The following is a 26,085-nucleotide window of genomic DNA, read 5'->3' as shown; positions in this document are numbered from 1 at the left end:
GGGGAGCCTGATGCAGGGCTCGATCCCAGGACCCCGGGATCATGACCTGAGCCGAAGGCAGTCGCTTAACCAACTGAGCCACCCAGGCGCCCCTTATCCTATTTTCTGCTACAAAAGCATACTGGGGAGAAAGAAATTAGGTTGGTTTCTAATGCCAGCATGAGAGCTCTCCACCAAGACCCATCATTGATGAACATGTAGGCCCAGCCAATCGATTCACGTGAGCACTAGGTACATTAGCACCTACATGATGTAGCACCCACAGTGGGATTTTTTTCAAGAACACAAGCCAATAATTGCTCCAGTACAAAAGAAACATTTATTTCTGGGAGTCTGTATCTGCTTGGTATGTTGTCATTCTTACAGTAACAAGAACGGACTAAGCCTAAGATCGAATCCTTCATCTTTTAATGTTTCTGCTGCTTCTCGCTAACTTTTGCAATTATTCCCTTCCCTCTAGGTGACGATTGCTCTGTTTTCAGTCATGATCTTCCCAGTTATATCAAAGATAATTTCGAGTCAGCAAGAGTCACTGAAGCAAACTGGGAGACCATTCAAGGTGGGGTGATAGGAAGTGGCTGCGGGCAGCTGACGCCCTATGCCCATGGAGACTCACTCTATTTTAACGGCTGTCAGATAAGGCAGGCGGCCACCAAGCCTCTGGATCTCACTCGAGCAAGGTAACCAAACTTCCGTGTTGTGGTTCAGACACAGAACTGGCCACAAGACTGGTCACTTCCCGCTGTCTGTTAAATACAAGGGTGAACGTCACGGCATGGGTGTCGCGAAGCCGTGGAGACCTAAATGTCACTTGAATTTGGTAGGAGGAAGCAGTGTATGTTTTCACAACTCAGAATTCTGCTTTCCTTCAATTTACTGTAGAATTACCTTGTTTTTCTTTACGTACACTGGCTGAGTGGTGGTGACATAGTCGTAAGCCAGGAGAAATGGCCAAATATAAAGAACTGATAAGTCAGTCAAATCAGCATGTTGTATACCTTAAACCTACACAGTGTTTTATGTCCATTATGTCTCAATGAAGTTTAAAAAAAGTAATGAAAAAATTTTAAGTTGGCTGTAGATAACCTATATAGATAATTTCATGTTGACTATTTGCAAGTATGTAAATATAAATGTATATGTGAAGTAAATTTGTAGTCAGGCAGACCTATATACCTATATTTAGCATATGCAGTTACAATAAATGGAAATGGAGGATCAGTGAATGGACGGGAACTTTAAAAATCACATGTTATAAAAAAAAAAAAAAAAATCACATGTTCTTGGAGCTGGTTATTAATGCCGAGTAGAGTGGACAGAGACTGCAAATCGACCAGGGAAGAAAAAGAGACCCCAGGAAGGTTGGCTTTCCTTCCCCACCTGCTCATTCCCAGCTCTGCCACCTCCTTTTGTCTGTGTAATTCAAAAAAAGATTCCAAGGCTTTATGAAGATTGCAAAATACTGGACTAGAGTATTCACTGACTGCTGCAGAGTGTTCAGGAGCTACAAGGATTTTGAGAATTAGATGCTTGGTTAAATAAAAATGTAGACATTTACTTAAGGCTTTTGACATTAGAAAATATTAGTAATGTATTTTCAGAGGCAGAAAGGCAAGTTTAGGGTCTTTTGGTATGATAAACAATGAAAATACAATGAAGTCCTGTGTGATAACTGTGGAGGTACCAAAAGTTACATTCACCCATCCCGTGTTTTCCTGCCAGAAAGATGGACTTAATCTGGGACAGCCTGATGTTTCCCTGGACCCCATATACAGCTGCAGGCAGCTGCTTAATGAACAATTGCACGCCATGTTGTGCGAGCAAGTTTGTTTTAATTTATGCATTCACAAGTGTTAAGTCTACTGCCTTATGTCACCAGGTCCCGTAAATGGCACTACTCTACTAATCACTAGGACTCTTATTAGGGTAGATTTCCTATGTTTAAAAACTGTATCTTCTGGGGCGCCTGGGTGGCTCAGTCGTTGGGCGTCTGCCTTCGGCTCAGGTCATGATCCCAGGGCCCTGGGATCGAGCCCCGCATCGGGCTCCCTGCTCGGCGGGAGGCCTGCTTCTCCCTCTCCCACTCCCCCTGCTTGTGTTCCCTCTCTTGCTGTGTCTCTCTCTGTCAAATAAATAAATAAAATCTTTAAAAAAAACCAACTGTATCTTCTAAGGGCAAGGATGACCATGAGGAGCAAAATGACACTTCAAACAGAGTAACAGACACGGTCCAGAGCCTGCATGTCCAACTCAGTTTTCCCTCCGCTATGATCTCCAAACATCCTCTCCTAAAATAGACATGATGATCTATCCTTGTGTAGATGCTGTTCAGCTTGGAGCTATTTGGGGGGCGGGGGGAAGGATGTAGTAGAAATATCCTGGTTTTATTCCTGGTCCTATGTCCTCATGCTTATTTGGCCCACATTACCTTCCAGAGAATAGAAGGTATTTGGGGCAAAATACTCTAAGACAAGAAGAGCACAGGCCTTTTGAAAGTCAAAATTGTTTTCTTGGTGTAGAAAACCCACCTTCTGAGATGACTTCTCATCGGTAGGAGGTAAAGGTTAATACAAATACATTTTTTTATTAACACGCCTTAGTCCTAAGACTGGATGCTTCCATTTCTGCTCTCTGACCTCAGAAATTAGCAAAGGTTAAAAAGAAAACAGTGGAAAGCATAACTCTTCTACTGCTCGCTGACGCGCGTCTCCCTGTGTTTTCAGCAAAATCATGTTTGTTTTGCAAATTGGGAGCAGTGCGCAGACGGACAGCTGCAACAGCGACGTGAGCGGCCCGCGCGCCGCCGACAAGGCCGTGCTGCTCCAGTACAGCGTCAACGGCGGCATCAGCTGGCACGTGATCGCGCAGCACCAGCCCAAGGACTTCACGCAGGCCCAGAGGGTGTCCTACAACGTCCCCCTGTAAGTGGCCCGAGCCCTGGGGATCGCCGAGATCGAGCTCCTGCGCCCACACCGCCCAGCGGGTGGGGGCGCAGCCGAGCCGCAGCCCGAGCTCCAGAGCTGGGTTGCTGTTTCCCGTGAGGCCGGGAGGAGGCGCACGAGGGAAGAGAGCGTGTCGCTGAACGCAGGGGCGCCTCGTGCCTGTTTGCCTTTCTCTAGCGGGTATTTCTAGTCCTTTAGAGAAGAACGTTTTTCATCTTCGGGGTGCACTCCTTTGAAAGCTTTCTGCGGCCAGGCAACGGTGTCACTTTGGTTCGGCACCGCACCCCCAGTTCGAGCGCAGCGCCTGTCACACGGAAGGCATGGCCCGTACGTGGGCCGAATTCGGTGCCCTTCCTTCCAGCTGCTGCCGGAGCCCGGGGAGGCAGGGAGGGAGAGGGAAGGGACTACACGTCCCTGAGTCGCCACTAAAACTTAATGCTGCTCAGAAGAGTACCGTGACCTAAGCAAATCCGAATTCCGTACCCTCAGTCGTGTTGATTTAGACTGGCCTGTTACCTTTGAGGTCTGGAAATGGCATACCAGAAAGTTTTGTCTTCCAGCGCGTAACCTCTTTGTCCTTCTGTGACCCAGGGAGGCACGGATGAAAGGAGTTTTATTGCGCTGGTGGCAACCTCGCCACAATGGAACAGGTCATGATCAATGGGCTTTGGACCATGTGGAGGTCGTCCTGTGAGTATCTGATACATAGCGTCCCATGTCCATTTCGGGAAGGTTTGAAATTCTTTTGCTATGGCACGCGCCTTAATTCAGTAACAACCGTTCCTGATGAGAAGCCCCCGCGAGACTTTGGCCTACGCCCTTCAGCAACTGCAATCTGTAGCTCGAGTCAACCTGAAGTAGCAAAGTCCCCAAAGCAATTTAATATGCCTTAGAAAACTACTGTCAGTAAGCAAAAGACGTATCTGCGGATTTGACCATATTAGTGAAATTGGGTAACACAGAAGTCTCGAGGTAAATGGGAAACAATGTCTTTGCCGCATCTGGGTTGCCTTATGAGATGGCATGACATCCTGAAGAGAGAAGGGCTCTATTGCTAGCTAAGGCGCCCAGTTACAAACACCTGTCTGAGCCACAGATGCCCAAGGCATACTTCCGTGCAATGACGCGATGGCCACTGGAGCGAGCAATTTGTGGTTTCAGATCCCCCCCGACCAACCCCAGGATCGAGCACGTGGAGGGTGTTCCCCCGTGGTTTCTCCCATATAATAAAGTTGGCACTGCTCTCGCCTAGCCGGGTTGACTGTTCTGCAGAGAGATGACTTGCTTTTTCTCTAACGATCTAGTTCCTGTAGAACTGGAATGCTTATGTCTCGACGGGTTCGGACTGATGGCTCCATGTGGTTGGCAAGGAGAGGCGAATCTTCTCGGTAGATAGGTTCAAATGTTCATTCTGTTTACCAGACCGAAAATGAAATCAGTCCTTTGGCTGATTTCAGTCATTTTGAAAGCAAACTTAAATGATTGATTGGTAGGCAAACTACCAGATTTGTTTTCTTTCGATCATAGCCATGAGCTGAATTTTTCAGTCTTGAGTTAGCCTTCGTCTTAGTTTTCACTGAGGCACCTGCTTGCATGGCATCCATATCAACCCCCAAATCCAAGAGCAACCTGGTCCCTACACAAGCCCCCACTGTGCGCTCTGCTGCTTTGGACAACTTGCTGGGCTCTGCCTCCACAAGACAAAGTTGAAGTTTAAAAACAGTCCAGACTCATTTGGATCTATACATGAGGCTGATGTTTTACTTAGACGTTGACTTCCTCAGAACACATTCTTCCAGGAGAATAGAATATAACCTGGGCTCTAAAATGCATATATATATATAGTAAGGCCAGAGATATGTCCAGATAGACCAAAAACCAACCCTACAACCTTTCTGCCCCAACTACTCTCCTTTCAGAGCAGTGCTTCTCAATCCAATTGAACATCAGAATCACTTAGGAGCTTTTGGAAGAAGCATCCCTACAGATGATTTGATTTTAAATTGATCTACAGTGGGACCTGAGCATCAGTCTTTTTTAAAAGCACCTCGGGTGATTCTAATAAGCTGGTTGAGAATCAGATTTAGAGTCAATAAACACTTTTTATCTTTCAAGTCTCTTGCCAAGTCAGTTTACATTAATGGGGCTTCCTGTGCCTGACAAAGCCTTACCAACTTCTATGGAAACTTCAAAACCTGACAGTCCTCAAAAGAAGGCAGCTAATACTGCCCTGGGGTAGACATATCATATGTGCGAGTAGCTATTTCTTCTCCTGCCACCCAGCCAAGCAATTTCAGTTATTGGTTTTGGATTTCAGAGGCTTATCATCACCGTAATACCCTCTCTTAGACAAAATTAAAGAGCAGGTGGGCTCAGCTGTGCAAATATCCTCCCCTGGTATGAAACAACCCCTTTGCAACTTTGAAGCAGAACTCTGTTCTTTGTTCCCTATCCTGGAATGCCTGGTGTTGATACTAATTTTTAGAAGCAGCCACCAGCATCATGATATTACTGTAAGAGTCAAGTTCAGATTCTCTGGAATCTATCATATCAATCATACCTATTGTTTCCGGTATTTTTCTGGAGAAATAATCTGTATTTGTAAAGACCTCACTTTGATTCCATCTCCAGAATTTTAGTACTTTCAAGAATTTATCACTTACCAGGCACCTGTCTGCTCTTACCTTGCATGGTTCTCTCGGATTTTCAGGGCACTAAAACATTTTGAGTGAGGAATGAGCATCACCACACATGAATAGTTTCAGTGAATAATTTAAAACTTACAGCTTCACGCATATCACCATATAATTTTATTTTTATATATTACACAGGTAATTTTAAAAGCAAATGCTATCTCTTTAACGACGTTTTAAAATTTGTTAAAATTAAAGGAGTCGCTTGGTTTTCTTTCCTTTTCTTTTAATACCAATACAGAGAAAGTATATTTTCAGAACTATCGTTTTGATATTTTGCTCTTGTCTTAGGATTTAACATTTCTATATCACTGTACCCTTTCAAAGTACTTCTTTTCAGAAGAGTCAAAAGTTTTAAGGCATTTACTAATTAATATGCCCTTGATAGCGCTACAAATTACTTTAAGTTACTCATTTGATAAGCTTAAAATAAAAAAGAAAGTTCCAGAGAATTCAGAAAAATAATTTTCCAGAGTGTCTTTCAACCAAATGAGGCGCAGAGGAGCTATCCAACACTAATTTCATGATTCACAAATAGTGCTAATTTTAATTTTGCTACAGTGAATGTGTATTTAGAAATAGATAGAATACTCCCATATACCCCTAATAATTCAAAATATCCTTGAATTCACTATACTTTTATATGATAACATTTAGTTATATAAACTAGTATGGCTAACTCTTCAAGTGTGGACAGGAGAGGAGACTGGGATGCAAATCTAAAGAGATACAAGCCCTGCCTAACTCATTACTGCAAAGAGGGCTGCTAATATGTTTTTGCAACTAATGGTTGGAAAACCATTACATTTTTAGAATGTATTTTCTTTTCTGAGTGCAGACTGGCCTAATCTAGCTTTATCACCATAGTTTTGCTTCTGTGCATGTGCACTAGGGACACATGCTAAAAATCCCTAGAAAGAAAAATTGTGGTCATGCATGGTATCTTGAGTTTAACCTCACTACTGCCCATATTAACTAAGAAGAGAAAAGAGTTTGATGAGAACAAATTCAGCACTTTTGAAAATATTTCAAGGCTTAAGGAATGCATCCTAAATTGACAACATACATAATAAATGTGGAATCTCATGGCTTAATTCTAACATGCTCCATGGGGAAGGATTTGCATTTCATAAATATGGATGTACAGAGTGACAGTCCCCACACCATAAAGATAAAAAGCACCATTTATCATTTAACAAGCAAAGTTACTTATGCTTTATGCTTGTTTGAGAGTGAAATCTTTTCATTCTCGTGATGTTTTTCAATAAAACCTGCCCATGAAAAGCACTTCATGACTGGCCCCTGCTATTCTGGCATAAAACAGATGGACTGAATTGACAGATGACTTTTTTCCCAGCCTCACTAGCTTACCAAAAGGCCTTATTCTGTAAAGTCTGAACGATGTAGCATAACACAGTCACTGACAATCATGTCAGAAACCTAATTTCTCTGAATTCATTTGCTAGCGTAGAACGTTTTTCAGTAAATGTTTGTGAACACACTTGGGCAGACCCCTCACAAGATCCATGCTGGTGGGGTTCTTCTTAGGATAAAAGAAAATTATTGGTCTTAATCTTTTCTCTTGGGCACTCATCCTTCTATCCTAAGAATCTCCCTCACCCAACTATGCATTTCATTCACACATCACATTTTTTTGTGTACGTGTTTAAGTCACAACCTGTCATGTGTATAATGAAGTGGGCCAATTTTTGCATGTGTACCTTGAAAGCAAATTGCTCAGTAAAGAGCCTTTGTGAATTGATTTACTAAGAAGTGAATTTTTACCACATTTACTGGGAATGAAAACCAATATGTTGCTAACTATGGTCTTAAACGCATCTATCAGATTTTAATAATATGAGTACCATCATGACCATCCCCTCATGCTATTCATTATCAAAATACTGTCATTTTTGGCACAAATGATTTATGGAAATGAGCATAGTACATTTGTTGCAAAGCATATTTATCCTTTATTAATTTGACTGTGTTATCTGATGTAGTGGACTTCTGTATTTTTTAAAGCCCATTTCTTAATATATTCAGAAATAAGCATTTTTCTAAAATGTAAATAATTGAAAAAACAGATAGCAAAATTAATGTCAGTTATTAACTACTACTTTCGTATTTATACTTTATACGCAACATTTATGCCAAATGTAGTACTAAGCTACATGTACCTTGACATACGGTTATGAGCAAATATTGCATGTTGCATTACATTAAAAAGTTAAATATATGTATATATTAGGTGTAGAAGAATAAGAAATAACTTCTTTAATTTTTATTTTCAAAAGAGATGAAAAATCCTATATTGCATCTAAACCTGATCAGACTTTTATGACTAATCACAGTGCTGCATGCATTGAAAGGCATTTTTTAACTTGTGTTATATTTCATTATTTGCTGTCATTGGTTTTCCACTAGAGTAAGGTAAGTCCTCTTACTAATCCTGGGTAATTGTTGACCAATAGTTTCATCAGTGTTACCTACATTAAGAGAAGTGTTGTCAAAGACCTTTGCAATTAAAAAAAAAAAATTGTGAGAACAAAGTTGTATATGACATTGAGATACACTGGGACATTTGAAACCTATATCATGTAAACTCAGGGTTCAGCAACCTTGTGGCAGTTCTCTAATGTATATGCAGTGTTGGGCGTAGACAAAGTGCTAATCAGCATTGCTTCATTGGGTAACAAATTTGACTCTATGTCTGGGACTGTATTAGGTGCTTTTGAAGTGCTCATAGTTTATAAACTTGTGAGGGGAAATTAAAACCAGAAATGTGTGCAAAAGACCTAGGGGCTCTGATTAAATGTAGTATCTTTCAAAAGATCTATTGTGCTGGAGATGAGTGAGGGTAACTTGACTTTTTAATTTTATTCTAAATTAATAAGTGAATTGGCAGAAGGTAGTGGACTTATTCATAATATTGGTGAGTTCTAGATCCTATTCTTAGGTAAGATTTGCCCTCTTTAATAGGTAACTGCATTTATCCTCTAGTGGAGATACTTTAAGACTTAGGAAAGAAGTTAAAATGATTATCATTTATTAATCATCTGCATATTATGCTAGAAGTTTCCATTTAGTCCTTACAATTCCCTGAGGTACATGTTACCAGATATTATTCTCCTTACCACTTAACAGAGAAAATAGATTTGAAATCTTCAACATTTGTGAGATATATGAGTCTACACTTATTTCTGTGTGGCCTTCCTGAAAATGCATGGTCTTGAAAGTGAAATATCCAGCATCCTCTATGCAAGGGAGTTTCATTGATTAGTTTGATTGGCAGCTTCTCATCTGACCCTCACCAATATTTCTCTGGAAGATGTGACAATTCACTGAATTCTTATTTCTGCATTCATATGAGGTGTTATTTATTGTATCATATGTTTTCGTAATAAATAAATTAATTACAGATCAGTAAAAATACTTACATTTCTATGATCTCAGATTACTTCTACCAAGTCTCTGTCTTCCCCATTTCCATAAGAACCCATTAAAAATCAATAGAATTTTTTTCATAATGATTAATGACCTAAGATACTGGCTCCAATGAGGAGTAACAGTTCAAAAGAGCACAGTCATTCTTGAAAATTCTTGCAATATCCGGGGTGTCTGGGTGGCTCAGTTGTTAAGCGTCTGCCTTTGGCTCCGGTCATGATCTCAGGGTCCTGGGATCGAGCCCCGCATCGGACTCCCTGCTCCGTGGGAAGCCTGCTTCTCCCTCTCCCACTCTCCCTGCTTGTGTTCCCTCTCCCACTGTGCCTCTCTCTGTCAAATAAATAAAATGTTTAAAAAAAAAAAGAAAAGAAAATTCTTGCAATATCCGTATTTCCTATGCAGAAACAGAGAAGCGTCTTATATTTCCATATCATCTAAGACCCTAAACTCACTCAGCGATAGTGAACATTTAAGTTAGCATTTCCAAGATGCCACTGATATTCATTCTCCCTTCGCTCAATGACTGACAGTAGGAGAATTTAAAAATGGACCAAGTTCAATGCACAGCCAGAGCAAATCGATAGGTCAAGTAGTGTAATTGATATGCCTTGGGATGAACATTACCTGCCTTCATTGGACTGGTAATAAAAAATTACTTTCCCCTGTAATTACAGTGGAGAAACAAATCTTAATTCCATCACACCTATTATTATTTTGGTTATAAGGTTATCTGTAGCTATATATCTACATGTATCAGAGACAAAAACAGGCTCCACAAAAAAAAAAAAAAGTAAACATGAGATCTTTCAACTTGTTTAAGAGTGCCCAATCCTGTAAGTTAGACATTTCAGAAGCCACAATATCTGTTTAATGACCACATCAGTTTATTAAATGGCCTAAGAGGCAGACAGCAGTTTGGTATAGCTTCCCACGGTGCTTGATTTTAAAAAAAGCTTATGAACTGGAAAAACCTGCTTCTTTAGATTCCGACCTAAACAGACTCCAGAAATATTTATATTTTACATATGAAAGTACTAGTTAGTTTCAAGAATGCTTTGAAAATCTGGCCATTTTGAATGTGACTAGATAAACACGAGGCATCTCTAGCAAACAGACGTGTGCATCAACATTCTCAGGGATCCAAAGATATGCTGCTGATATTTAAATTTATTCAAAATTAAAGGGTATCCAATGAATCAAAATGCCTTCTAATGAGATGTAAGCTGGACTGTCAAGGTATTAAAGATCTGCAACCTGTTAATACTTATTTTCTTATAAATAGTGATGGAGAATAATGAGTCAATAGTTCTATTAGAGAAGTTGCTTTAAAGCCATTAAACATGCACATCAATTTTTGTTAAAAATTGAATGTTCCTTTGTTCCCATATATTGAGGTCACTTTCGTGTCAATCTAGGTTGCATTGGGATAACTAAATATCTTGAATGTTCTAAGTTTTTTTCTATGTAAAATATTTTAACTATTTTAAATTCTCTTTGAGTACCTTATATCTTTAAACGTGTTTTCAACAGAATAATTTTCATTGCTTTAACCTTGCAATTATTCTTTATAGTTAAAGAGTAATGATTTACAACAGGAATCCAATCAGTAAGTCACCAAAAGTTCAACAGACATGCCTTGACCACCCACGGGTGAGGCAGGAGGCTCAGTTCTGTGGTGTGGGGGTGGGGGGAATGGGGGACAGGCCACTGCCCCAACAGAACACAATCTCCATTCAAAGTAGAAGATGAGCACTATGAGGGTTCAAAGTTGGGGGGCAATCCCTTCAGTGAGCAATACATAAGATGTGATACTTGGAAAAAAATGTAGCAATTTAAGAAGTGATGTAAGGGGTTGACCAGTGAGACGGATGGAAAAGGTTCGGGGTAAGTTTGAATAGAGCAGTCTGTATGGGAATGTTGTGGAAGAAAGGACAAACAGAATAAGATGAAACATGTAGAGGACTTGAAGTATCTGGCTAAGTTAACTTAGATGTGGCTCCCCAGACAAGAGGATCGTGAGTGGCTTGTTACCAAAGTAAAGCCAACATTTGAGGGAAAGTTTACTGAGGCTGGTGTGCCAAACGCACCTTATGTATGTGGGAAGACACGCACACACATACATACCATTGTGTATTCAGTGGTACGTTCTCAGGATCTCATGGTTTCTGTTCAGCAGCATTTTTTTCATAAGGAGAGAGAATGAGGAGGCTAGTTTAGGGGGCCACTATAATAACATATATATATAGTAATATATAATAAGGGGAAGAGGGCTACAAGGTGACCTACCGTGCTGGGAGGAAGATGGCTAGTGCCAGTCCCAGCATTTTGTGATGAAAGAGGTAACAGGATTCTTCTAACACTTGATTGGTTCAAGACTAATTAGTTCAAGACTAAAAGGTCATTGCCCTTCTTTTGTAACCAGACAGCAATTAGTACTTACAGCTGATAATAAATAGTGGATAAATTCATTTCATCAACTATGGAATTGAAACCGATGACTTCGTTAATACATGTAGCACTGAACAGCACGGGAGGAAGGAGGGCTAGTAAAGTGACTGAAGATAAACCTGATTGTTGTGTGTTTTTTTCTCTACAGTGTCTTCAGAGTATATTCTAGCTTCCATTCTATAGTTTCTAGCATTTTGATAAAACAGAAACCTAGAGTAGAAAGTTATTAGCACTTCATTTTATTTTATAAAATATACATCACTGTGAGTCTTTTTATCAGGTTTTCAGTATAGATGTTGTTGCTTGTTGATTAAGCGTATCTGATGACACTCACTTTATATATTTTCCTTTGAGACATTTTATTACAAATTTTCTAATGATCAAACTATAAAACCCTCATTTTAAAGGCTTTTGTATATTACAAATGTTAGTATAATATGGTTAAATATAATACCTAGTATAACATACTATGTAAAAGAGTACCATTTTACACCTTGCCTAGTATATTGATCATTAATAACCCGGAATATGCTGCTCGGTGCAAAATCACCCGTTGCCTCCTCTTTACCCTAACTCACGCTCATGTCATATTGACCTTCGTGGTGGAATCACATCACATGACATCATCCCACTCCAGATACATTTTATGTTTCCATGAAATTAAGGAGGGAAAAATTCTGTGTCCAGACAGCTTTGAAGAGATTCAGTGAATTTGAGAAGCAGTGATAGGCTCACATTTCAAAACCTCGTTTTGATGCCATAGTGAGATATGTTGTCACTCAGGTCAGTGTGTGAGAGGAGTAGGATTCTTTCCAGTGATGTTATGGATAATGATCCTTTTTAAAGTGTATTTTCCGTACCAAAACTTTGAATAGCTATGTCTACCAATATTGTGCAATTTCCTACAGAAATTTTCAGTACTTTTATCAGCTTCACGTATAGTATGTACGTATGCATGCATGTATGTACTTACATACACATACAGTCAATTCTGCAGTCGATTACACTTTCTTAGTATTTTATGGTCTTTTTTCCAGTGGACTGTCTTTTGCATAAGACCATGTTTCTAGACCCCAGATGCTTACTGTTTGTGGAAGGCCGTGAGAAAAACTTACTTTATTTTGCCCCTGAGTCTAATGAAACAGGAAGGTCAAGCTGATTCAGCTCACAACTTCTTTTTTGCTTTTTAAGCTTTAAACGAGAATGTTTGCTAAAGGAATCAAGTTAGGTTTCCTACTTGTTAAAGATGTGTCTAAATAAGGTAGTGGGTACAGCACACACTTCCTCTCAAATGAAATCCACCCAAGTGTTCAGAAAAAGGTCAAGAATAAAATTCAAAAAGCCAAAACAATTTCAGTCCACTCTCACTGTGAGTCAAGAGAATTTACCTTTTTTATTTTTTTTCTGGTCTGGAGCTCACTAATGAAAAGAAGGGGATTTCTTCAAGGCCAAAGGCAGTGAATGCAGGTGTCAACCTTTAGTTATCCTGTCCTGGGGTAGCATTGTCAGCAGGACCGATTAACCATGAAAATTTTCAGACAAATAGCAGGGTAACTTAGAACACAGACTAGATTTTTTTCATGATGGGACTTACATGCTCTCTCTCCTTTGCCTCCCTCCCTCTATCCTTTCTGATTTTAACAGCACTCGCAAACAAAATTACATGATGAATTTTTCACGACAACATGGGCTCAGGCATTTCTACAACAGAAGACGGAGGTCACTTAGACGATACCCGTGAAGAATCACAACTTTTATTTTTCCTTCCAACATGTGATGTGTTGCTTCCCGTTCTTTTAAATCGCGCACCACATCTGATATCAGGAAAATTCTGCGAAGGACTTGATGACTAACTGAAAGCCCTTCTTACAACCGAGTGCACACCACTTTCCCACACTGTGAACTAATGACAAGTGACTTATTTTCTCATGAGTAAATGTCTTCATGTTGCTGTGTCTGTGAAAATTGTGATCTGTTGTAATATCAGTTACAGTGGCAGTATTGAAAATAAGAAATAGTTTAACGGAAAAAAAAGTTTAAGCACAAAAATTTAAGAGATTTTATGTTTAAAAATGGCATTTAGTACAGAATTTAACATTCTTGGTCACAAAGCTATTTAAGTGGACTGTATTTCAGCTCTGTATCATGTTTTATATGATTAAATTATCGTTCCTTTTTGTATTCTCTTCTACAGTATAACACATTGACACTATTTACTTGTTATGTTGCAATATTTTGCTGCTGAATTTCGGGCTACTTATATTCTGCAGAAAATTCATTGAGATACCTACTCAAGAAGATAGTTGTAAAGATATTGTATCTCCTTTAATATACTCCTTAAAATGTATGTTGGTTTAGCGTTGTTTTGTGGATAAGAAAAATGCTTGACCTTGAAATATTTTCTACTTAAAAATTGTGGATGAAAACCCTATCTCCCAAAAGTTCCCAGCTCCTTGTCTAAAGGTTCTTTTAAAGTGTTCTGTGGCTGATTTACTAACAGTAACTGCCATTTCGTGTCTGTGGTAACAGAGTGATTTGTAAAACAGTGGATGTTTTCATTGTGTTCTCTTCGTGGATTGTTTTTCCTGCGGGTCGTACTCATACCTTCTGATGAAGTTGTACCAACACCAGCAACATTATAATGGCCCCGTAGCCCTGAACTCTCTATTAACCTAACTAAAAGGTTGTACTCTAGGGTGAGCCAAGCTAAAAGCCCATGCTTAAATAAAAATTATGTCCATAAGCCATTTGAGGCTCATTTGTCTTTATTCATTTTTTAATTAAATTTTGTGTAGGATTTGTAAGCCAGATCGGTTTTGGAAAGAACAGTGTTAGATATATATACTGGTGTTTTGTTTCGTCATTGCTAATAACAATTATGAAGCCACACTTTCAATTGAGCCATGTTTCTCTTATTCCGCTTTTTCTATTAATCACCCTGATTACACCAAGAAAAATCAATAGAGAATTCTGAAAATTATTGAATTCCTGAGAATTTTGTTAGCTGCTAATGTAATGTCTGACTCATAACAAGCACTCATGCATTCATTCAGCAAATGTTTGTTGATTGCTTGCTATGGACAGACACTGTGTTATGTGTTTACAATAAAAATGGCGACTGAGGCATTTTCCCTGCTTCTAATGTCTACACAATAAAAAGTATGTCAATAGTGTTGAATGTGTTGATTTTCAGAGGATTAAAAAAAATCTGGGTAATAGAGTAATAGATGGCAGTAGTATTGCTCTTTGAATAGGGGAATGATAAAGGATGATCCCCCTGAGAAGTCCAGCTAAACTGTATTTTGAGCCTGGTATCAAATCCATTGTGAATCATTGCTTTGGAGATACAAGGCCTTCTTTTCTCAGCCTAATTTAACATATGATATACTTTATAATTAAGTGTGGTGTTTGGCCCAAGAATGGTAACTATTGTATCTTAACTATTGATTCTCCTTTCTTGGTTCACAAACTGTCTGCTGCTGGTTCATCATTTGATGGCATATTTGGTTCATTTTCTCATTGCAAGAAGGGGTTGAATTTTTCCCAAAGCCTTGTCTTTCCAAGTCTTGTGTGTGTGCCATAGACCTACCAGATAACTAGGGCAAGATATTTTATAGTGCTCTCATCCAGCTGTCTTCCTACCATCAGAAGAGGGTTGAACTCCCTACCAGTCCATCTCCTCAAAGTTTTAATAGTGTAAGTGGGGACTTACATGTGTATTGGCTTATTTATTTTGAAACATAGACCGTCAGAGTAGGACTTCAAGTATTGTTGATTGAACTGACTTACCTTTCTAAATAAATAAAGGAAACAAAGTTTAGTAATAGCAGAGATTTAAAAATATTTGCACGGCCAAGTTTCCATGGTTTCTGAACAGTTAACCTCTTATTCACCATACATTTTAATGTAAATTATACTCAATATCTGATCTTTTTTTTTTTTTAAGATTTTATTTATTTATTTGAGAGAGAGAATGAGATAGAGAGAGAGAGCATGAGAGGGGAGAGAGGCAGACTACCTGCTGAGCAGGGAGCCCGACGTGGGACTCGATCCCGGGACTCCAGGATCATGACCTGAGCCAAAGGCAGTCGCTTAACCAACTGAGCCACCCAGGCGCCCCTCAATATCTGATCTTAAATGTAGTCAATATCACATATATTTTACCCTTCAGCTAAGAAGGAACATATGTATGTTACTTGGGAAATTCCCAAATTGAGATTGTCACTCTTGTCTTATGTTTCAAGGTTTAAAAAAGTATAGCGGATCACTAAAATATGTACCCATTCATTTTAATATTTGTCAATTGAAATTTTTTGACAGCAATTTGTATTGCCTTTCTGTACTTTATCTTTTTAACTTTCCCATACATGGCAATTGCCACTTTTAATACTAAATAATATGCTTTTTTCCTAGCTAATTTTTATACAAAGATGTGTACTATTTACTTGAGATGGGTATTTAGGATGCATTTCAAGTAAAATTTGTTTTTCATATATGTTTATTGGGCATATGGCATCTAGATATTTAGTGCATTCGTGTGCATTTATTTATGAAGGGTTTTTTGCATATGCTTAAAAGACTTGCATCTCACATTATATAAATATTACTCTATATTTTGCTTTAGCTTATTTATATTCCAACAATTTATTCTGGAATTTACTTTGTTATATGTTGGGGGGAATGCCCCTAGCTAATTTTTTTTCCAAATAGTTAATAAATTATCCCAGTACCAAAATAAATAAAAAACACCTATAGGGAAAAATGTTAAATCTAGAGGTTTCCACAGTGGTAAATTCTTACAATACTTTTGACACCACTAACACTGAGCCTAAATACACCTACAATGAATGAATTAATAATCTGTTGAAAGGAGATACACCCCTTGGAGGACAGTACCTTTTTAAATGCTTAAATGTGACAGAAGGAGCTTTTATTTCGGAAGATTCTTCGTACTAGAGCCCACTTCAGTCTTTTTGTTTATGCATTCATATCAAATATATATTAAGGGATACCACGTGCCAAGCACTGGGAAAGGCACCAGGGATGCACTGGCAAACAACGGGAGACACCGTCTTCCCTAAGGAAGTTCACAGTTTAGTGGAGAATCCAATAATCACACAAATAAACATAACTGTGGAAATGCCTCATGTAGCAATAAACGTTCTTTTGGTAAGCATCTATTAAATATGTACTACCATACTAAGATATATTTTGGGGGATACTACAATGAATGAACCATGGTTCCCTTCCTCAATTTGTAGTCTAATTGGAGCTCAGAAATACCAACAAATACAATACAGTGAAAAAGATGCTGCAGTAGAAGCGTATTCTAGATCTCATTGGCACAGAAAAGAGAATAATCTGCTCTATCTAGAAGTGGGGATGAGAAAGGAAGGCTGAATAAAGGAAATCTTTACATAAGAAAGGCAAGGCTAGAGTAGTGCTTACATAGTATTGGAAGCTGTAGCCAATGCAATAAAACAAGAAGAAATAAGAGGTATAAGATTTGGAAAAGAGATAAAGCTCTCCTTAGATGCAGTTGATAAACTCGTCTTCATAGAAAGCCCAAGGAACTCTAAAGATAAAAGCACAAAAAAAGGGGCGCCTGGGTGGCTCAGTCGTTAAGCGTCTGCCTTCGGCTCAGGTCATGATTCCAGGTCCTGGGATCAAGCCCCGCATCGGGCTCCCTGCTCCGCGGGAAGTCTGCTTCTCCCTCTCCCACTCCCCCTGCTTGTGTTCCCTCTCTCGCTGTGTCTCTCTCTCTGTCAAATAAATAAATAAAGTCGTTAAAAAAAAAGAAAAAAGCACGAAAATTAATAAGAGTTCAAGAAGCTGCTGGACACAAGATCCATATATAAAAATGGACAGCATTTCTAAACAAAACGTATAACCAAGTAGGGAAAAAAAATAACCGGTGGAGATAAAAAGCAGGAAATAGACTAAATCCCAATACCCAAATAAAAGAATGATTAGAAAATTTTAAATGATATAAAGCCATAAAAGGACAAAGAAAATATAGGATGGAGACAAACATAAAAGATAACAAAATTTTGGAAAACGAAAAGTGAATGGACGAGTAGTAACTAATCATACTGTAAAAAGCTAAAACCCAACTGTCTACAGAGAAGGGATTTGCACTACAGAACAGAGAAGATTCTGGAACTGCAGAGAAAACTGCCTCTGCAAGCAAGGAATAGGCAAGAGGATGAAAATAAGGGTATTGGTTAAAATTCTGAATAAGGAACAGACTTCTTTCATCCCAACACCAACAAGAAACTATCCTTTCCACTTTGGCGAGGGACAGGAGGTTTATTTTTTTGGATAACTTGAATCAGAGAGGTTGAAGAAGACCCAGAGATTTCGGGCAGCAAAGAGCTGGGGTAAGTCTAGTAATTTCTTTTTAAGGTATTAAGCAAAAGCCTACCAGTTGAAGGGTGAGACCCCCCTCCCTCACCACAGCACCCTTTCATCTTTCAACTCCCTGAATCCTGGAATTGAGCTTCTATCATCCAGACAGAACACTGAAGGGTTCCTCTCTTGAAAAAAGACTTATGAAATGAAAGTTGAGGAATTCTGTCATGAACCAGCCAGATCACCTTGCTCACACAAATAACTTCCAATCAACTTTTTTTACTCATAGTAGTTTTGTTTGTCAGAAGTGGAGAAAGGATGGACTAGCCAACAGGTGGTACTAAGACAATTTGTTATTCAAGTGAAAAAAAATAGATCCCTAGACATATCATTACACAAAAATAAACCCCAGGGAGATTAAAGACATAAATGGCAGAGGTAAAACTTTACAACTTTTAGAAGAAAATATCATTGTGGGATCATGGGAAGAAAGGATTTCTTAAACATGACATAAAGCAGACAAACCATAAGAAAAGATTATAGGATTAGTGGTCTGTAGTTTGATTGGATTCATTTGTCAAATTCTTGCATAGCAGAAGAGACCACAAAGTTTAAAAACCAGCCGCTGAAGGGGAGAAGATAAAGCCACAATATACATTCAAAAAAGGACTGGACTCTAGAAAATATAAAAATATAAAGAACTCATGCAAATAGATAATAGAAGGTAATGACATAATTTTGGGGGGTGCCTGACAGGCTCAGTTGATGGAGCATGTGACTCTTGATCTCAGGGTTGTGAGTTCGAGCCCCATGCTGGGTGTAGAGATTACTTTAAAAAATAATAAAATCTTTAAAAAAGAAGAAGAATGTAATAACATAGTTTTCTTTAAGTCACAAAGAATAGGAATGAAAATTCACTGAAGGAAAAACTGACATGACAAAAGATTAAAATGTTCAACCTCACTAATGACCACGGAAACATCATTTAAAACAACAATGATGTCATACCTAACCAGGGAGGCAAAATCAGAATCCGAACATAGTGGTGCTGAAAAGAGGATCTTGGGTAAGTTCGAGCCCCATATTGGGTGTAGAGATTACTTAAAAAAATAAAATCTTAAAAAACATACAGAAAAAAAAGAAAATATAGCTAATACAAATCTCTGTGGAGAGCAGTGTAGTATCAGTAACATTGAATATGTTACAATATCCGTAAGGTTGAATATGTACAGACAGCATGACCCAGCTACTTCTGGGTATTTATGACAGAGAAACTCTCACATGTATACACAGAGAGATGTGTGCAAAAATGTTCACAGCCGCATTGCTTGTAATTGCAAATAATCAGAAATAATCCAAGCACCCATCAACAAGAAAATGGATAAATTGTGGTTTATTTGTATAATATTCTATGGTGTTAAAATGAACACGCCCATTAATAATAACAGTAAAACAAGTTGCAAAATTCTATAGCATGATGCCATTTATCGGATATTTAAACTTTGCAAACAAATACAGTCGACCCTTGAACAACATGGGTTTGAACTTGGTGGGTCCACTTACATGTAGATTTTTTGGATAAATACAGTACAGTACTGTAGGTGTATTTTCTCTTCCTTGTGATTATCTTAATGACATGTTCTTTTCTCTGGCTTACTTTATTCTAAGAATACAGTATATAAGATATAAAACATACAAAATATGAGCTAATCAATTGTTTATGTGATGGGTAAGGCATCCGGTCAGCAGTAGGCTATTAATGGTAAAGTTTTGGGGAAGCCAAAAGTTATACTCAGATTTTCAACTCCACTGGGGTTGGCGCCCCTCACCCCGATGTTGTTCAAGGGTCAACTGTACAATTTGTCACTTATGAATACATGCATATGTAGCAAAAATCTAAGAGCATGCGTGGGAATAGTAAATACAAATTCATTACACTGGTTTCCTCAGGCCAGGGAATAAGATCAGAGAGGGGTATGTGGAAGACATCAACTCTACCCCAAAATGTTTTCTTTCGTTTTTAAAAGTCAGAATAGGATACAGTAAAATGTTCAGGTTTGAATGGGTTGAATGCATACAAAAGTATTTTTTGTGTTATTCGCTATTTTCACATGAAGATCTAAAAGTTATAGCCAGAAAAGAAAAGAATAAATAGGATTTGTTAGGCAGATTCAGCGGGGAGACATATTTAGGAATGAGCAATGTGTGCAAATACACAAAAGCAGGAACTAGACTGGCTCCTTGGGGGAGTCTCAGATCTTTTGAATTTGCAGAGGGGCTCCTGGGGGCTAGTGCTGCGGGGGGTGGAGGGGGGGAGTCAGGAGCAAGGGAGGAAAAGCAATTTCTCATACCAACAAAATTCAACTTTAATTAGGAAGCACTGGGAAGCTGTGGGAGGGTTTTAAGCGCGTGACCTTTGAATAAATCCACTCTGACCAAGGGATGGAGAGTGGTTGGATTCAACTGAGAAAAGAAGCTGGGACACTAGAATTGATGGGTAGATCTGGGACCACAGCTAAGGTATAATTTTAAATTGGAAAGAATCTTACTAAGGATTCATACTTCTCCAGAGTAACAACAAACTGCTTCACATACAAAATATAGTAGTAAGTACAAAAGCAACTACGCATTTATTTATCGTGCAGGGAAAAAAAAATCAGCCATTATTAAAAGAATTCCAGTTCAGAGGTGAGAGGGTTTTGTCATTCTTACTGGATCTCCCATTTAGTCCTTTGGGTACTTATTAGAAATGAATTTTTACAGTTTTTTTTTTTAATCCCACATGATGGAAATTGGTGCTCTCTATTTTATAGACATGGGAGACCATGCAGCGACAGTGGAAAAGTCTGCCAATCTCCAGTGGCCTTATTACTTTATTTCAGTGTCTGGACCCACTGTCTAGAAATCATGTCAGTACAGCAGAAAAAGAGGAAGTTAAGTCCAAAAACATAATTTTTATGGAAAGAATACTGGTAGAACAATAGATGGATATATATGTGAATAATAAAAAGGCACAGAACTGGGCATAAGAAATATTGCCTCGGGCGCCTGGATGGCTCAGTTGGTTAGGCGACTGCCTTCGGCTCAGGTCATGATCCTGGAGTCCCGGGATCGAGTCCCGCATCGGGCTCCCTGCTCGGGAGGGAGTCTGCTTCGTCCTCTGACCCTATCCCCTCTCATGTGCTCTCTCTCTCTCATTCTCTTCTCTCAAATAAATTTATCTTTTAAAAAAAGAAATATTGCCTCAATAAATCTAGGGACAGTAAACTAACTTACACCCAAGTTCGTACAAGAATCCCTTAATGTTACCATCCAGGGAAGGCACACAATATTGTGATAAGTTAGACACTTTTGAACACCTCTTCACTTTAATAGAATCTAAACAAATTCTGTTAAGAATCACCTCAATAGAAACTAAACAACACCCTCCAAGACTGAAGAGGAAACCCCATTAATTAAAAGCTAATTAGAATCTCTGAATTCTAATATAATTTCTCCCACATTCATATTTTAGGTGACTTGAAGTTGATTCTTCGGTCTGCCTCTAAATTTCCAACTGTAACATTTATATTCTAGCATATTCCATGTTTGGAGTTTGGCAAAACATCAAAGGAGGACGGCTGTCTTTGGATTCTCTCCCTAAGACACACCCTACACAACCAGAACATGCCCACATCCCCCCGACACAGAAAACCAGCCTGGGTCCTAGTCCTGTGGGTGTTAACCAGTTCTCACATAGGAGAGAGAAGGGGCAACTCAGACACTGTGGTAGGCATTGACATGGTCATCTCACAAAAAGTGTTAGTATGAAACAAACTGTAAATTTGCCCCAAGGGATTTCTATTGTAATAAGTAGTGTTAAACTTCCAGAAATGCATCAAGATCCAAAAGAATGAGTGTTTTAATGGTGAAATTTCAGGTATTTGTTTAGGTGACTGAGGTAGATGTTTTGGCAAAAATGCCATGAAAGTCTTCTACTTTGATGGATCAGATAGCCTGTGAGACTGGACTTGCAGATCAGTCCGCTGGACCTGTTTCAAAGCCTTACTTCACAAAAATGGTCATCTTTTCATATTTTAAGTACCAACAGTGGCCTATCTTCCCTCCCTTGCCTTTCACTGCCCTGGTAAGTGAGCCTTTATAATCAAGAAAATGGACCTGATTCTCAGTTGAAAGAGATACTCGGGCACTGTTTAAGGCAGAAACAATGATATTAATGTATTATGCCCAGTCTTTGGATGGCACTTCCTTCTCAAGTCCTTATTATCTCCATGCTGCTTATGATCCCTGTCACAATTTGGTGCACTCCTTTTAAGAAAAAGAGCTCAAAAATATAAATGCAAAATTAGGTAGCAATGTGAATATTTATTTAGAAAAGGAAAATAAATCACAACATGTTCCAAATGTACACACATTTTTAAAAGTTGAGAGATACCATAAACATTATCTGGAACTGCCAGACTTCATTAAGAAAAGACGGGTCAGAGGGGCGCCTGGGTGGCTCAATCCGTCTGCCTTCAGCTCAGGTCATGGGATCAAGCCCTGGAGAGGCAATAATCTCTGTAGTTCTTATAAAATCTGGTGGTGGTCTTGCCCTTTACTCTCCTCTAGTTTTCCTCTCCCTGTTTTCTTTGTGTTGTCCTCGTCTTCACAGGCTCTGCCTCTCTTCCACTTGAAGTATTTCAGTAACCAGCATCTGGTTCTCTCTGCAACCATTTTGGTCCTTGGCAATCCATTCTTGGAGCAGTGACCAGACGGATTCTTTTTTTAAGATTTTATTTGTTTATTTGCCAGAGAGAGAGAGCACAAGCAGGGGGGAGTGGGAGAGGGAGAAGCAAGTTTCCCGCGGAGCAGGGAGCCCGACGCGGGGCTCGATCCCAGGACCCTGGGATCAAGACCTGAACTGAAGGCAGCCGCTTAACCCACTGAGCCATCCAGGCGCCCCCAGGGCAAGTATTTATGTTGAAATCATTTCTACCCCTCATCTTCGAGGATTTAGGCCCTCTGGCTGCGGTGCTCTCTTGCATCTCAGTTGTTAGAAAGAAAACAGGTTCTTTCCCTCCTTCCTCCTTCCCTTTTTTCCTTTCATTCCTCTTTTCCTCCCTTCTTTCTTTCCATTCTCCGTTTTCCCCCCAGGTATATTCCTTTCTCCCAAATAGGATGTTTTGTTGCTTTACTTAATTTTTCCTTTTTTTTTTTTTTTTTAAAAAAAAAGGTGTTTTGTAAATTCTAACTAGAATTCCTGAAAAAGAATCTGTCGCGCACGGTCTTGTTGCACGAGGCAGTATTTGCAAGAAAAGGTGTTCATCGAAAGCAGCTCATCAAAGCATTTTTTTTTTAAAGATTGTCATTCTGCATCTCCACGTTCCTTGTCAAGTCTGAGTCTCCATAATCACTGTATTTGAGAATATAGGTTAGGATGTTTCCATTTTAAAAATAATAAGCAGGGGCGCCTGGGTGGCTCAGTCGGTTAAGCGACTGCCTTCGGCTCAGGTCATGATCCTGGAGTCCCGGGATCGAGTCCCGCATCGGGCTCCCTGCTCGGCAGGGAGTCTGCTTCTCCCTCTGACCCTCCTCCCTCTCATGATCTCTGTCTCTCATTCTCTCTCTCTCAAGTAAATAAATAAAATCTTTAAAAAAAATTTTTTTTAGGGCGCCTGGGTGGCTCAGTTGGTTAAGCGACTGCCTTTGGCTCAGGTCATGATCCTGGAGTCCCGGGATCGAGTCCCGCATCGGGCTCCCTGCTCGGCGGGGAGTCTGCTTCTCCCTCTGACCCTGCTCTCTCTCATGTGCTCTCTCTCTCTCTCTCTCTCATTCTCTCTCTGTCAAATAATAAATAAAATCTTTATTTAAAAAATAATAAATAAACAAGGTTTCATTGGGCGCCTGGGTGGCTCAGTCGGTTAAGCGACTGCCTTCGGCTCAGGTCGTGATCCTGGAGTCCCGGGATCGAGTCCCGCATCGGGCTCCCTGCTCGGCGGGGAGTCTGCTTTTTTTTTTTTTTTTTCTTTTTAGAGACAGAGGCAGAGGGAGGCAGAGGGAGGCAGAGGGAGAAGCAGGATCCCAAGGAGCAGGGAGCCCGATGCGGGGCTCGATCCCAGGACGCTGGGATCTTGACCTGAGCCGAAGGCAGACGCTTAACCATCTGAGCCACCCAGGCACCCGGGGAGTCTGCTTCTCCCTCTGACCCTCCCCCCTCTCATGCTCTCTCTCTCAGTCTCTCTCTCAAATAAATAAATAAAATCTTAATAATAATAATAATAATAATAATAATAATAAGCAATGTTTCCTGCTTGAATACTATATCGCGTGTTTATTGTGCTTTCTTCAGCCTCGACCCTCTAAATTCGCCTCAGGCCCCACCTCCAAGCTCCACGAATCCCCTCCTGAGGAGTTCGCGAGCCGCGGGAGGGGAAAGTGGGGTGTCCGTCCCGAAACGCTCGCGGGCTGCGCAAGCAGAGCGTCAGCCGCCAAGCACGCCCCGAAGCTCTAGGCGTTTGACGGGAGACCTCGGGCCTCCTCGCGGGGTCCGGGGCGGAGGGCGGCGCGCGGCGGGGCGGGGCGGGCTCGGGTTGCGGCGGCGCGCCGGGCGCCGCGGCCCCACAGCCGCTCGGCGCCTCCTCCGAGAGCCGCGCGCGCACGCAGCGGCGCGGCGTCGAGGCGGCAGGGGCTCCGGAGCGCGGCGGCTCGGCCCTGGGCAGCGCCGGGCAGCGCGGGCCGGTGAGTGCGCGCGGGGCCGGGAGAGGAGGCGGCGGGGCCGCGGGAGAGGCGGGCGCGGGCGGGCAGGGAAGGCGCGCGCGGAGCGCTGTCGGCCGTGTCTGCGGTCTCCCGGGCTTCCCTCTCGGCTCTGGCTCTCACTCCTTCCTGAAACTAACAGGCAACAACTTGGACGCGCCCCGCCTCGGCCGTCTCCAAGCGCTGGCGGGACAAGGTCTGAGCAGTGCTTTCCCCCGGAAACGTCTGCCTCCATCGCCCCCTCTGCGGCGGCGGCCCAGACTTCACGAGGCGCTCGCCTCCCTCGGGTTCTGAGCCAGCCTCGGCCCCGCCGCTTCCCGGCGCCCTCGGGTGCTCCGCCAGCACTCTCAGCGCTGCCCCGCCGAGGCTCGCTTCTCGCCTGTTCGTGTCCCCTCGGGTTGTGAAATCCCACTATCGCCCTTGGCCTCCTCGCTGGGGCCGCGCGCTGCCCGCGGGGCCACCGGGTGGGGTGCCCGGCCAGGGGAGCTGTGGTTCGGGGGCCGGGCCTCCCCTCCGCAGCCGCGAAGTGGGGCCGGCCTCCGCAGCTCCGTGAAGGGGACGCGCCTCGCTGCTTTAAAACTCGGCGGTGGTGGCCCCCGGCCTAGAGCGCCGGCCGCCTCCGGAACGCCTCCGGTGCGGGGCGCGCTGCCGCGGTGGCGGGTCTGATACTGCGGCCCCGGCAAGCTCCTGCCCCACGCTTGGGGAGGACCACGGATCGGGAGACCGGTTTACTCGCAGTGACTGCCGCACGGAGGGGGTCTCGGGGCCGGGCGGGCACGGGACGCATGCTGGGCATTCTCGGGTGCAGGTCAAGGCCGCGAAGGTGGAAGACCTACGAGGGTCTGGCAGCTGTCAGGGGCGCTGTGGGGCAGGGGGCGTGGATTCTTACCCTCCCCGTGATCAGTTTGGGGTCTAGAGTTGGTAAATCGTGAACGGGAGCTCTAATAACAAAAATGGTGATTCGCTGTGGGGGGACACTGAGGTTCGGCTTTTTTTTTTTTTATCTGAGAACTGGGAACAATGTGCATTAGCCATAAATGCACATAATACGCATCGTTGAAAGTAAGCTTGGAAGTAGAGGGAAAGTCGAATATGCAACCTTCTGAAACGAAATTTGGAATAGGTTTTTGCCAGGCAGTCCTAATTACGGTAGTATTTCTTTGTTCAGAAGGCTTTCAGGTGGGAGACCAGACGCAGGAGAGAGAAATTCAGACTAATTTGCATTAGAAAAAAGCTCGGAGTGAAGATGGTAAGATGACCGATATCTTAAGTGCTCTGCTGGAAAGCTTTCTGCTCTGTTAGGTAACACCTGAAGCCCCAGTCCTGTTACGTAGCATTTCTTTTTTTCTCTCTTTAACTACTCTGAAACTATACAGAGTTACAAGTTCCTCATTAATTTATGAGCGATACCAAAGAATTGACTCAATCCAGCAAGTATTCGAGCACCTTCTGCGTGTGAAGCACTTTGC

The 26,085-nt window shown here is 41.2% G+C and overlaps 2 protein-coding genes across 8 annotated transcripts in view; both read left to right on the top strand.

The window, feature by feature from the left end:
• Nucleotides 1-14,274, top strand: part of RELN (reelin) — a 530,360-nt gene extending 516,086 nt beyond the window's left edge. The window contains exons 61-64 of the mRNA XM_045864852.3: nt 461-680; nt 2,724-2,921; nt 3,534-3,632; nt 13,175-14,274. Coding sequence (XP_045720808.1) covers nt 461-680; nt 2,724-2,921; nt 3,534-3,632; nt 13,175-13,271 — 614 coding nt within the window. The 3' untranslated portion in view covers nt 13,272-14,274. The remainder of the gene's footprint in view (nt 1-460; nt 681-2,723; nt 2,922-3,533; nt 3,633-13,174) is intronic.
• A 10,175-nt stretch (nt 14,275-24,449) lies between these two features.
• Nucleotides 24,450-26,085, top strand: part of SLC26A5 (solute carrier family 26 member 5) — a 60,104-nt gene continuing 58,468 nt past the window's right edge. For all 7 annotated transcript variants that reach the window (XM_064575390.1, XM_045864848.3, XM_045864846.3 and 4 more), the window contains exon 1: nt 24,450-24,601. The gene's annotated coding sequence lies outside the window, so the exon portion shown is untranslated. The remainder of the gene's footprint in view (nt 24,602-26,085) is intronic.

The sequence above is a fragment of the Mirounga angustirostris genome, unplaced genomic scaffold (genome assembly GCF_029215605.1).
Source record: "Mirounga angustirostris isolate CCGP_5_RB_7025 unplaced genomic scaffold, mMirAng1.0.hap1 SCAF_12, whole genome shotgun sequence".
Classification (NCBI taxonomy): Eukaryota; Metazoa; Chordata; class Mammalia; order Carnivora; family Phocidae; genus Mirounga; species Mirounga angustirostris.
This window is presented reverse-complemented; position numbering and strand designations above follow the sequence as displayed.